This window comes from Bos indicus, chromosome 18, assembly GCF_029378745.1.
Source record: "Bos indicus isolate NIAB-ARS_2022 breed Sahiwal x Tharparkar chromosome 18, NIAB-ARS_B.indTharparkar_mat_pri_1.0, whole genome shotgun sequence".
NCBI classification, from domain to species: domain Eukaryota; kingdom Metazoa; phylum Chordata; class Mammalia; order Artiodactyla; family Bovidae; genus Bos; species Bos indicus.
In genome coordinates, this window is record NC_091777.1 from 49,224,169 (window position 1) to 49,238,197 (window position 14,029).

Here is a 14,029-nt window from a genome sequence, read left to right on the forward strand (position 1 = left end):
GCTGAGGGAGGCTTTCTTATCTCTCCTTGCTATTCTTTGAAACTCTGCATTCGGATGCTTATATCTTTCCTTTTTTCCTTTGCTTTTCGTTTCTCTTCTTTTCACAGCAATTTGTAAGGCCTCCTCAGACAGCCATTTTGGTTTTTTGCATTTCTTTTCCATGGGGATGGTCTTGATCCCTGTCTCCTGTACAATGTCACGAACCTCCGTCCATAGTTCATCAGGCAGTCTATCAGATCTAGTCCCTTAAATCTGTTTCTCACTTCCACTGTATAATCATAAGGGATTTGATTTAGGTCATACCTGAATGGTCTAGTGGTTTTCCCTACTTTCTTCAATTTAAGTCTGAATTTGGCAATAAGGAGTTCATATTGCTTCTGTCTATAGCAATACATTATTTTTTTGATGTAATCTGTTTGCTAATGAGATTATGAAAATTGATTGGATCCAATCAGGGGTTTAAAAAGTGGTTTAAAAAAATAGGTAAAAAAAAATCTTCAAGTAAAGCTCAAAGGGAAAATACTGACAAGCAAGTTTGCATCTCCATTCTTCAATTTCCTCCTGAGAGACAATCACTGTTAATTTTTGGAATCATATCCCATGGAGTATGCTGATTAAGAAGAAAAACAAATATAACTGGGTTCCAAAAGGGCTTTCCACCTAGAAGATAATGATTTTAGAGTAATGGCTTCCAGGAGGGGAAGGTGTATAAGGCACCCCAGGGGCCTTTTGAAAAAGTTAGGGCTCCATTTTTGATGTCACAGTAATGGGAGTGCTTTTCGGAAGCCGTGCACGGGACAGCGCCCCCTAGGGGAGAGCCGTCCTGGATTCCTCCTTCTGGTCAATGTTGTGCGTGCTTTCCGATAGGAGGAAAGCTCCCAGATGGGCGCTCACTCCAACTCCATCTGGCTTCATGTACATTTGGAACAGAGCCAGTGCTCGTGAACACTTATCTTAACTCTTAAATGGCCAGGAGGGAGTTTTTTGACATTTAGAGAAAATCAGCTTGATAAAACACCTTTTCAAAATTCTGACCCTGAGAGAGTAAACGATCTCCTAGGAGAAATCTTAAAGTTATAACTCTTGGTATGTCCTTGAAAGGTAAAACAGCCCACATCATTTGAGACTACAGCCTCAGCTCAATTAGTGGAGTTTAAAACAGAAAGGGAGAGAAAAAAGTGGGAGAGGGACAGAGGCTTTCCGAAACTTAAGCAGTGAAGGTATGAGATCTCTGTCTGTGCCTATCTAGATGTATGTATGTATGTATTAGTCACTCAGTCGTATCTGTCTCTTTGCGACCTCCTGGATTTAGCCCACCAGGCTCCTCTGTGCATGGGATTCTCCAGGCAAGAATACTGGAGAGGGTTGCCATGCCTTTCTCCAGGGGATCTTCCTAACCCAGGTATTGAACCCAGGTCTCCTGCATTGTCAGGCAGATTTTTTACCGTCTGAGCCACCAGGGAAGCCCAATGTCTATGTGTACATTAAAAATATATGTCCTTATCTCTGGATGGTGCTATCAAAATATTACAACATTAATACTGTTAACAATATTCATTTTTTCCCATCTAAAAGTATGGGATATCTTTCCATTTCTTTGAATCACCTTCAATTTCCTTTATCAATATTTTATAGTTCTCAGCATATAAGATTTTCACCTCCTTTGTCAAATTTATTTCTAAGGTATTTATTTTTTGATGGAATTTTTTGTTTGTTTAAATATTTATGTATTTGGCTGTGTTGGGTCTTAGCTGTGGCATGCAGAATCTCTGCTGTGGCTTTCTAATTGTGGCTCACAGGCTCCGGAGCGTGAGGGCTCAGTACTTGTGTGTGGGCTTAGTTACTCTGAGGTATGTGGGATCTTAGTTCCCTGACCAGGGATCGGACCCTCGTCCCCTGCATTGCAAGGTGAATTCTTAACCACTGGATCACAAGGGATGTCTGTGTTGAAATTTTAAAAGGGCTTTTTTTTTTTTTTTCACTTTTTGATATTTCATTGTCAGGGTAAAGAAATGCAACAGATTTCTGTGTGTTAATCTTGTATTCTGCTACCTCACTGAATTTGTTTGTCAGTTCCAGTATTTTTGTGTAAAGTCTTTAATGCTTTTTCTATATATTAGCATGTCATCTGCATTTAAGGCAGCTTCACCTCTTCTCTTCCAATTTGGATGTCTTTTATTTCCTTTCTTGTCTCATCCTGGTTGCTAGGACTCCCAATATAATATAGTATAGAAGTGGTGGGAGTGGGCCTCTACGTCTTGTTTCAGATTAGTGGGAAGGCTTTCAGTTTTTCACTGTGGTGCATTATGTTGACTGTAGATTTGTCATAAGTAGCTATAATTATGTTGAGATGTGATCCCTCTATACTCACTTTGACATGAGTTTTTATTGTGGGTGGATGTTGGATTTTATCAAATGCTTTTTCTGCATCTATTGAGACGATCACGTGGTTTCTGTCCTTTGTTGATGTGATGTATCACGTCGATTGACTTGCATGTGTTGAATCATCCTTGTGATGCTGGGATGAATCCAGCTTGATAAAGGTGTGTGCTCTTAGTTGGGTTTGGTTTACTAGTGTTTTGTTGAGAATTTTGCATCTATATTCATCAAAGATATTGGTCTGTAGTTTTCCTTTTTGGAGTGGTTTTATCTGGTTTTGGTATCAGGGTGATGGTGGCTCATAGAATGACTTTGCGAGTGTTCTCTCCTTCAGTTATTTGGAAGAGTGTGAGAGCAATCAGTAAAGGTTCTCCTTACGTTTGGTAGAATTCCCCAGTGAAGCCATCAGTCCTGGACTTTTGTTTGCAGGGAGTTTTAAAATTGCAAAATCGATTTCACTTCTAGTGATAGGTTTATTCAAATTATCTATTTCTTCCTGATTCAGTTTTGTTGTATGGGTTGTATATTTCTAGAAACTTGTCTATTTCTTCTAGGTTGTCTAAAATGTTGGCATATAATTGTTCATAGTATTCTCTTAATTTTTTAAAAATGCCTGTAATATCCGTTGCTATTTCTCCTCTTTCTTTGGAAGTTTGTTCACTTTATTTTTTGGCTGAGCTGGGTCCTAGCTGCTGTGCCGGGTCCTAGCTGCTATGTCCAGGCTTTGTCTAGTTTTGGAGAGCAGGAGCTACTCTTGTGTGCAGTGTGTGGGCTTCTCACAGCGGTGGCTTCTCTTGATGCGGAGCGTGGGCGCCAGGCAGGAGGCTTTAGAAGTTGCAGCACATGAACTTAGTAGTTGAGGTTCATGGGCTTGGATGCTCCGTGGCATGTGGGATCTTCCTGGACTAGGGGTTGAATCTATGTTCTCTGCATTAGCAGATGGATTCTTAACCACTGGGTCACCAGGGAAGTCCAGCACGTGGGATCTTAGTACCTGGACCAGGAATTGAACTGGTGCCCCTGAAATGGAAGCAGAGTTCTAACCGCTGGACCATGAGGGAATTCCCATTTTTTCCCCATTTCTTCTTGTTGAATTCTTATATTATTTATTTGGGTCCTCTCGCTTTTCTCCTTGGAGAGCAGGCCAGAGCTTTGTCTATTTTGTTTACTCTTTCAAAAAACTGGCTCTTGATTTTATTATTTTTATTCTTTGAAAAAGTGTATGTTATTTTTTTCCTTCTGCTGACTTTAGGCTTTCTTTAGTCTTCCTTTTTCTTAGTTCTTTAGGTGCTGGGTTAGGTTGTTTATGTCAGGGCTTGTTGGTTGTTTGTTTTTTGGGAAAGCCTGTGTCACTATGAATGCTCCTCTTAGAACTGCTTTTGCTGCATCCCATAGATTTTGCATGGTTATGTTTTCAATGTGATTTGTCTCAAGATAGTTTTAAATTTCCTCTTTGATTTCATCATTGACCCATCGTTTTTTTTTAACTAGCATGTTGTTTAGCTTCCATGGAACAATTATTTTTCCTGTAGTTTTCTAGGTTTCATGCTCTTGTGGCCTAAAAAGGTATATGTGTGTGTGTGTATATATATATATATACATATATATATATATATATATATACACACACACACATATATATACATACACCTACACACATGCATATATATATGTATATAGTATATGTATATATATACACACACACATACCTACATATATGGGTGTGTGCTAAGTCATTTCAGTTGTGTTTGACTCTGTGAGTAGCCAATGGACTGTAGCCCAAATGGCTCCTCTGTCCATGGGATTCTTCAGGCAAGAATACTGGAGTAAGTTGCCATGCCATCCTGCAGGTGATCTTCCAGACCCAGGGATTGAACCTGAGTCTTATTTGCATTGGCAGGTGGGTTCTTTCCCACTAGTGCCACCTGGGAAGCCCGTACATACTTACACATATGCATATATGGACAATAAAAATAGAAGTGTATTTATATGTCCAGATTAAATTCTATGGTTGCCTTTGCTTTTTCTTGTTCGTCGGTTTTGTCTGTACTGGGTCTTTGTTGCTCTGTGCGGGTTTTCTCTAGCTGTGGTACGTGGGCTTCTCACTATGGTGGCTTCTCTTGTGGGGCACAGGTTCTAGAGCATGTGCTCAGCAGTTGTGGCCACGGACTTAGTTGCTCCTCTGCATGAGGAATCTTCCTGGAGCAGGGATCGAACCCATGTCCCCTGCATTGGTAGGCAGACTCTTAACACTGGACCAGTGATTGCTTTTTCTTTAGGGCAATTGTCTCCACCTTTAATTTTCTGTAAACGCCTGATTCATATTCCTCATATCCAAATTTTTCCAGTTGGCCCCAAAATATTCTCCAGAGCTAAACTGTCCTAACTATGACCCAGGCCAGAGCAATAGAGCTCATTAGAGCAAGAGGAAGGACCACACAGGATTCTTCAGGACCCACATTACATGTGGTCACAACTCTTAGGTCTGTTTCAACTGTCAACTCCCCTTAGAATGAAACTGACAAAATACCCTCCCCTCAGGGTGTGTCCCATCTTCTACTGCAGGTGGGGGGATAGTTCAGGGTGGACACATCAAAGGCAGCAGCGGCTTCATCTGCTTTCCATCCGGAGACCTGGAGCTCCTTAGGGATCCTGCAGCAGGGAGGGGGCAGCCATGACCCCTGGACTGGGGTGGGGACAGCCGGATCCTGCCGTTGCATGGCTCTCTCACCCTTGTGGCCAGAATGTCACAAATGTGGTGTCCCTGTGACACGGTGCCCAGGTCTACCACAGGCCTAAGTCTTTTAATGCTGCTTGATAACCTTTGACCCCATGATTTCCTTAAGGCTTGGGAAATAGGGTTCTGACTCTTCTATTCTGTCCACTGGAGAACACCTTCTCCTGATGCTTTCTTCTGCAGTTTTTCCTCAACTGAAACAATTCCTTACTCTGAACCAAGTAGTCACCAAGGCAGTAACAATGTATTTCTATTAAAAAAGAGCTGAGACAGTTTTGGCAAAATTATATGTATTACCTATGATTTAAAAGATGTTCCTTAATTATCCTCTCCATATTTGAAAATAATTTCAAAATTACAAAGTAATTTTACATACAATACAATCCAGGGTAGAGTTGGGCTCAGGGGACGACTTCATTGTTCACAGGGTGGGCAGAACCCTCTGTCTGTCTCCAAACAGTTTTTGAGGTAGTTTGACTTTCTGCTCTGAGTCCTGTTCCCAGTCTTGAAACCCCACGAGGTTAAGCTCACCACCAGTGGTGGCTGGAATTTTCTCAGCCATGGGGATGAGCTTCTAGATATGAGGAGAGGGCTTCCTACATGGGACCAATAAAACTTCTGATGCAGAACCAGGAGGAGACAAGGGCAGAGGGCATGTGGGTTGAACCAGAGGTGCCTGGCGTCGGGGGAGGGTGAGGAGCCTTGTCCCGCTACAGCATTTCACGGGTTCACTGTTCTCCTGTGGTAGAACAGGAGTTGTCTTAGAGTAGCAGCAGCCAATAAGTCTGATGGAAGAGCTTTCTTCTTGTAGCTTCCGGAATTTAAAGACAGGGCCCAGTAGAAGCTTTGACTGGATTCATGAGGTTCCCAGAGGCCAGGCAGCTACAAGTCCCCGAGTACTGAGATGGCTCAGCCACTGGTCCCAGCTCCTGGAAGGAAGGTCAGGTGGTCTTCAAGGACAGCCCTTGATTAGGGTAGACAGACCCGCACGAAGACAGTGGAGTTCATCAGACACACTCCATACTGCTCATTTCTGAACTCCAAGTCCCAGATGTGGCGTTCAAAAGACACAAAGCGAACGCCCTTCTTGATGTTGGAGAACACGTGGCTGGCCTGTAGACAGAAAAAGAGGTTAATTCTCAGTGTGTTTTCAAAAGCTGAGTTAGAGCTTCTGGCAGGTGGTGTTTTCCCTTGATGGCTGCAACAATGTCTCCACTTCCCCATGTCCTTCTAGAATCATGCCTCTGCTCACCCAGGGGTGGAGTCTAATTCCCACCCCCTTGAATCTGGGAGGGTTTCACTGTAACCAAGAGTGTGGTGGGAGTGATGCTGAGTGATTTTCACCAAGTGACTTCCATTGCAGGGTCAGAGGCAATGCAGCTTCTGCTAGTTTCTCCAGCAGCCTCATGGAGCCCAGAGCCACCAGGAAGCAGCTGCCTGCCCTGAAGCCGCCATGCTGGGAGGAAGCCCCAGCTAGAGCAAACAGGGAGATCCCAAGGCCAAGCTCTGAGACTAAACCCAGAGCTGCCTGGCCAGCCACCAGCTGCTGTGTACACACTCACAGCCCACCTTGCCCTTTGGCTCCAGCCAGTGTCTGAAGGGAACTACACGAGACACCAGAGCCAGAAACTCCCAGAAGAGCCCTCCTCATAGAAACCATGAAATGTGATGAAATGAGTGCTGTTGTTATTAAGTCACTAATTTGAGAGCAATTTGTTATACAGCCATAGATCATCATAAGCCCCACTGTGCTTTCCCACACCCCTGCAGAGACTTACCCGAGAAGAGACACTGTTTCTACCACGCCGGATGGGAAAAGGCAGTGGAGAGAAATGGTCCAGGATGGCCTGGTTGGCATCTAGAAGATGGACAGTTAGCTGATATATGCAGTCAATTCCTTGTCGGTCGTTCCGCCTGTGGGAGAAGGGAAAACCTGAAGGTTAAACTTGCCTTCCCATCTCGCTGGGGGTCTACCTGCTTCATCTGAATGGCCTTCTCATGCATGCAAGTGCAAAATAGTTCTGTGGTCCCCAGGACTTCTACCATCAGTGTCATGTTGGAGCTCAGCCCCTCTGCATCCCCAATGAATCAGTCTACACTAAAGAAGCTCCCCAGCCACTCTGCATGCACATTCATTTCCGAAGTAATGAACTAGAGCCATGCTCTTCAAGGTACTTCCTCCCATATTATTTCTTATCCTGTGTTCCACTGGCGGTAAAAGATGTGACTTCCAATGTGAACAATGGTGGTGTTTTTAAGATACAATTTTCTTTCCCATCATTTAAACAGATGCAGGGAAATCTACTGGAGAAGAGCATGGCAATCCACTCTAGTATTCTTGCCTGGAGAATTCCGTGGACAGAGGAGCCTGGTGGGCTACAGTCCATGGGGTCACAACTGAAGTGACTGAGCACAGCACAGCATAGAGAAATCTACATAAATTAGTGATGGGATATCCAACAAGATTCAAAGACAGAACATCCCATGTCCTTCAGTGGTAAATGGATAAATTATGCTATATTCCCGTAATGGATATTATAAACCAGTGAAAGTAAAGTAACAGCAGCTCCATACAATTATGGATGAATTTACAAACATGTTATTGGTTAAAAGAAGACCATATACTATATACTGTACAACTCCATATATATTAAATGTCCAAATGAACAAAACTGATCTATGGCAACAGAATTCAGGATGGTACTACCCTTGGGTTGAAAGTGATGGGGAACAGAGCATGAGGCATATGGGGGTGGGGTTTGCTAGCAATGTCCTGTTCTTGATTGAAATGAATGTGTTCACTTTGTGATAATTCACTGCATTGCACAACCAAGATACGTGCTTTTTTGGTGATTGAAATTAAAAATGTAAAAATAAGAGTAATAACTGGTGTAAATACAGTTATCTCGTTTTACAGAGACTTCCCATAGCCCCACTTCTTTAGACATAGAAGTCCATTCTACTTCTCCCAGAGAATTTTGTCCTAATGTATTCATGCATTTTTATATTCTTCTGATTTGCCATTCATACTGTTCTGTGCCAACCCCACACAGGTACATACAAGGAATATAATTAGAAATTTAAAAAATTTCAAGCCAAGATCAGCGATCAGCCAAAGGGCCATTTTTGTCATGACACTCACCAGTCAGAGACACAGATCTCAATGTTTCCACTATCCAGGAGTTCGCGCCACAGACCCTCCTTCTCCAGGTCCAACACCTGCTTCTTGTGATACCTCCTAGGAAAGATGGGGAAAGGTCAATGAGAACCGGGCAAGTACTCAACAACCGCCCTGGCCCTTGCGGAAGAGGGACGTTCACCTGTAGGAAGACAGGAAGCTGGTTTGCATATAGGCCCTTGGCATGACCTCCAAGTTTTCCTTCTCCTCCGTCCAGTCATCTTCACGGCTCAGCACGGTCCATTTCTGGGAGCCTCCTGTTAAATGAAAACAGTTAGTGCCCAAGTTCCTTGCCAACCCACCCGCCCAGGGATAAGTCTCCCCGGGGGTTTCCCTTGGGGAAACTCCCACTCTTCTCTTGGGATCCAGTTCCACCCGGTTCACGGAGTCCAAGCGCCCCATGCGTCTGGTGCCTCCCACGTTCTCCCTGGAGTAAGACCTCTTTCCTGGGCTCACCACCTAGGCCACGAGGGCTCCGGAGGAGGTTGCGTCCTATGGGTCTGCGCTCGCAGAAGCGGCCCAGGATGCAGGGCCCTGGGTTGTCAGCAGAGGGCAAGCAGGTGCGGATGACGGGCCACAGGTTGGGGTGTTTCCAGGGCAGGATGCTCCGCCACAGGTCCCAGTCATCCACCACGTCTCGCCAGCGCCGGCACACCAGGCGGCAGTGCCGGATCAGCATGCGTGGAGGCAGGTAGCTCAGCACCTCCCGGAGCATCTCGATGGGCAGTTGGTTCGGGCCTGGCGTCTCTCTGGGTTCAGGCTTCAGAGAGCAAACACCGACTGGCCAGTTTCTGGAAGCTGAGGTACACATGGTCTCCTCTCCAGGCTTGGTTGCCGCTGCGGGAGAGTCAGTGTCCAAATGTTAGGGACCTGCAGCTCCGACGGCCAGACCCCGCCAGCTGCCCTCCAAGAGTGCCATTCCCAAACCCTGCCAGCTGCCTGTCCATCCTCACCACCCCCACCAGGCCCATCCTCAAGTCCCCAAACTCTCAACCCATGCTTTGCCAGCCGACTACTGCAAACCCTCTCCTCCACAGGAAGCACAGCACAGCACAGCCGACCCCCACCCAGCACACCCCCGTGGCCTCGCAGACCCCAGAGTCATACCCTGCATCGCAGCCAGTGCTCCTGGTGGACTAACCGGTCACCTTGTCTTCTGCGCCTCCAGCGCCAAGTCTGCCCTTTTTATAGGCCACCCCATCCCTAATACGAGCACCGCCCACCACGCCCCGCCCCTTGCCCCACCTTCCCACTGACAATCCAATCTACCCCTCCGCTCCCTTCTCACTGTCAGGCCCACTCCTCCCTCGGCCTTGAACCAATTTACTAGCCAGCCCCTCTGGCCCCGCCCCTCATATTCTCCAGAACCCCTTCATCAGCTTGTACTCAGACTAGGGGAATTAATATGGAGCCAAATGTGACATGGACAATGTTGTCGGACGTTTATTAATACACATGTTCTAGAAGTTCCCCAAATTTTAAGTATTCCAAGATACAGTCATGTTTATAGCTATTGCTGCTGCTGCTGCTGCTGCTAAGTCGCTCCAGTCGTGTCCGACTCTGTGTGATCCCATACACGGCAGCCCACCAGGCTCCGCCGTCCCTGGGATTCTCCAGGCAGGAACACTGGAGTAGGTTGCCATTTCCTTCTCCAATGCATGAAAGTGAAAAGTGAAAGTGAAGTTGCTCAGTCGTGTCCGACCCTTAGCGACCCCATGGACTGCAGCCTACCAGGCTCCTCCGTCCATGGGAGTTTCCAGGCAAGAGTACTGGAGTGGGTTGCCATTGCCTTCTCCCTTCTAGCTATTATTAATATCTTAAAATTTGTATGTCACAGAAATAGCCAAATTTCTTTGACGACTGCATTGTTATCAGGTCTTTAACCACGCGTAAGGCTTTTGCCCTTGTAGACGGTTATTGTCTTACTCCAATGCTTTTACAAAAATGCTTGTCGATGACTTGCTTTTATGCTACAAAACTAAATTAGACTTGGTAGCAAAGGGACTTTCACTTTGTGTGATGGTTATTTCAGAAACGACTCTCTTATGGAAGGCTACTGAAGAAGTAGTAATGGGGTCTCCTTTAACTATGTCTTACAGTCTCTTCTATACTTTCAAAACACGGCACACAATTCTGTAAGCCAACAGACTTCTTATGAAGTATTGTTGCTTTAATACTCTGGTTTTTGTGGGTTTGTTTTGTTTTGTTTTTTTGGCCACGTGGTATAGCTTACAGGATCTTAGTTCTCTGACCAGGGATCAGACCTGGATGCCCCACAGTGAAAGCACCAAGTCCTGACCACTGGGTGGCCAGGGAATTCCCAGTACTACTCTGGCTTGATCTACTCTAGTCTTGCAACTTCCAGCATCACAACAGAAAAAAAAATGATTGCATTTTGTTAACAGATTGGATTAACTTCTTGCTCCCAGGAATGACCTGTTAACACAAGAAACCCCTATTGATAATACTGATATAATTAGTTTATGGATGTGTCCTATGTAAAGGATGAGCAGGGACATTATTGAGCTGGATATGCAATGACACCCACAGTGGACATAATTTGAAAGCTCTTATTTACCCGAAACAAAGGTAGCACAACATGCTAAATTAATTGCCTTAATTTTTTAGCTTGTCAATTAAAGACCAGGTAACAAATATTTATACTGACAGTCATTATGTTTTTGGAGTGGTACACAACTTTGGAATGCCATGAAAACAATGAGTACTTTTAAGAAATTATTTATTTGATTGTGCCCAATCTAGGTTTTGGCAATTGGGATTTTCGATCTTCATTGCTGTATGTGGGATCTAGTTCCCTGACCAGGGATCGAACCCAGCATGTGGAGTCTTAGCCACTGGATCACCAGGGATATCCCAACAATAAAGTTTTTAACATCTTCAGGGCAACCTACCAAAAAAAAAAAAAAATAGAAAACCGATTGACAAGTTATTAATTGCTATACAACTGCCAAAGCAGCTATCAATTATTAAAACACCAGGCATTCCAAATCTGACACTATGGAAGCTGAAAGGAATCACTTGCTGATGCTGCAGGCCAACAGGCAGCTTTAAATATTTATTCTGTCCAGCTGTGAAAATGTCCACTTTTCTCCATTAACCCTGCTAACCCAATAAAAGGTTTTTTCCTATGGGTTCAAGAAATTGCTACTAATGAAGAGAAACAGATACAGCAACAAAAAGGAGGAATTTCGACCCCAGCACACAAATATGGTTTAGCTCTAATAAAACCAAACCAAACATTAGTGTCTGTTGAAACCCAATTGTTGATACTTCATCATGTATATTGGACATCTGAGAAAGTAGTTTTATGGGGAAAACAGTGTTTTGAAAATTTTCACCCAAGATGGCTCAAAGGAAACACATTACATTATTGAGATACTTTTAAAAAATTGGGAACTACTTTTACAAAGAGCTCCCAGGAGATGGGGACGATCATGGATTACAATCCGGAGATTTCGTTTATTGGAAAGGACATTAAAAAATGATTCTTTGCAGCCATTATAGAAAGAAACTTATAAGATATTATTACCAACCTATGCACTGACAAACTGAGAGACATTAATTCATGGATTCACATCTCTCATTCTCCACCTGAAGGGACTCTGATGGCTACTTCTAGCATTTAATTTAAACTAAGACAAGCATCACCAAGCTCAGAAGAGAAGAAAATGACAAGAGTAGCAGGCAGTTGACTGAAGAGTCTGGGCCACACCTGAAAGACACGTTGCACCAGTTCAAATGTGCTGTTACCAAATGTCTGTCTTGCAGTCAAAATTAAAATTTATTAAACTCTTCAGTGACACCATCACTACTGAGGGCAGTGACTGCTGCTGCTGCTGCTAAGTCGCTTCCGTCGTGTCCGACTCTGTGCGACCCCCGAGACGGCAGCCCACCAGGCTCCCCCGTCCCTGGGATTCTCCAGGCAAGAACACTTTAGTGACTATCACTACTGCGGGCAATGACTACTGGGGGCAATTTAACCAATCACTGGATTTCGTCATCAAATTCATCGGTCAATAAGACTCATAGGAGCCCCTTGTAATTCTCATCACTGACTTTTGAGATGTTCCTACGCGCTATTAAAGTATTCCCATTGGCATATAGCCCGTGTTTGTTTATTACAGTCAATTAATTTATACGATTCTGAAGTTTCTATGATGAAAAGCTGATGCTGCAAAGACAAACGGCTCTTGATTTTTAAAACTACTTTGCAGGGACAAACTTGTGTGGTAATTCAGACAATGTTGTATTTTCACATCAGATGAGTCCTCTAACATAAACATCTAATGACTCACATACAAAGTAAAAAGTCCTTCAAAGGACACACTTTTTAGTCTAAATGAAATCTTTGGTAAATGGTTCAGTTCTGGTTGGCTTAAATATCTGCTTCTGATTTTGTTATTGTTGTTGGCTCTGTTGATTTTATTCTATATCATTTGTAGAGTAATAAAGTCTTGCACGTTGCAGTGTATATTCAAAACTCCAATTAAATAAGGATGTCTAAACGACCTGAAACTATCGATTTTATCTATTGTTCTCTATAAAGGCCATGCATAAGGCACATACAGGATGAAGTTGGCATAAGTCCTATTGGAGAACCTAGAATCAATTATCAGTCCTTGTGAAATATTCTCTAGCATAACCCCCTAAAAGGAAAGGAAAAACTGGGCTCTTAAGACTGGCATCAAAGAACATGATGACTTCAGGGCAGGTGAGCAAGCACCCTGGCATTGGGGGCCAGATCACCTAATGTTTTCTATTGAAATAATAATACTCGAAAGAGGGAAATGATGAAATAAAATTTATATTTGAAACAGGAAGAGAAAAAAAATTAAGCATAAGGGACTTCCTTGGTGGTCTGCTGGGTAAGAATCTGCCTTGCAATCCAGGGGACCTGGATTTGATCCCTGGTTAGGGAACTAAGATCCCACATGCTGTGGCGCGACTAAGCCTGCATCACAACTCCAGAGCCCAGGAGCTCTGGAGCCTGCACACCACAGCTTGAGAGCTGCAAAGAAAGATTCTGTGTGACCCAGCAAGGATCCCACAAGCTGCAACCAAGATGTGACACCACCCTGGAGGCACAAGAGGCCGGGTCTGATTTCTTAGCCATTAGCTGGTTACAGATGGGCTTAGATTGCACTTCTCTGTGCATATCTTATAATTTCAGTACAAACTTAAAACATAACACAAGAAGTGAGCTTGATAACAGTTGAATCTGGGTGATGGGATATGAGGTTTTATTATGCTATGTTCTCTTCCTTTTGTGTGTACGTGTGAAAGCTCAAAGTTAAAAAAAAATTAATTCCATAAATGATCCAGCAATTCCACTTCTGGATAAATACCCAAAAGAACTGAAAGCAGAGTCTTGAGGAGATATTTTTACACCCCTGTTTATAGAAATATTCACAACAGCCATAGGTGGAAGTAACCCACGTGTCCCTTGACAGATGACTGGATAAGCAGAATGTGGTGTTTTTAAGGCTGGGAATGTTATTCAGCCTTAAAAAAGAAATTCTGATACATGCTACAACATGACCTTTGAGGACATTACTCTAGGGAAATAAGCCAGACACAAAAAGACAAAAACTGTATGAAGCCACTTAGACAAGGTCCCTAGAGTAGGGAAATTCATAGAGACCAAGTGGAATGGTGGTTGCTGGGGGTGAGGTGGAGAGAATGGAGGATTGTTGATTAATGGGTAAAAAGTTTCA

General features: G+C 43.8%; 1 protein-coding gene across 1 annotated transcript; it reads right to left on the minus strand.

Annotated features, from left to right (window-relative positions):
* Nucleotides 1-8,254: 8,254 nt before the first annotated feature.
* Nucleotides 8,255-9,538, minus strand: LOC109571719 (F-box only protein 27-like). Its single transcript, XM_019978242.2, has 4 exons — nt 9,402-9,538; nt 8,751-9,131; nt 8,437-8,551; nt 8,255-8,354 (listed from the first exon to the last, which is right to left on the minus strand). The coding sequence occupies exons 1-4, from the start codon at nt 9,406-9,408 to the stop codon at nt 8,255-8,257; spliced, it is 603 nt and encodes a 200-aa protein (XP_019833801.2). The 5' UTR covers nt 9,409-9,538.
* Between the last annotated feature and the right edge of the window lie 4,491 nt (nt 9,539-14,029).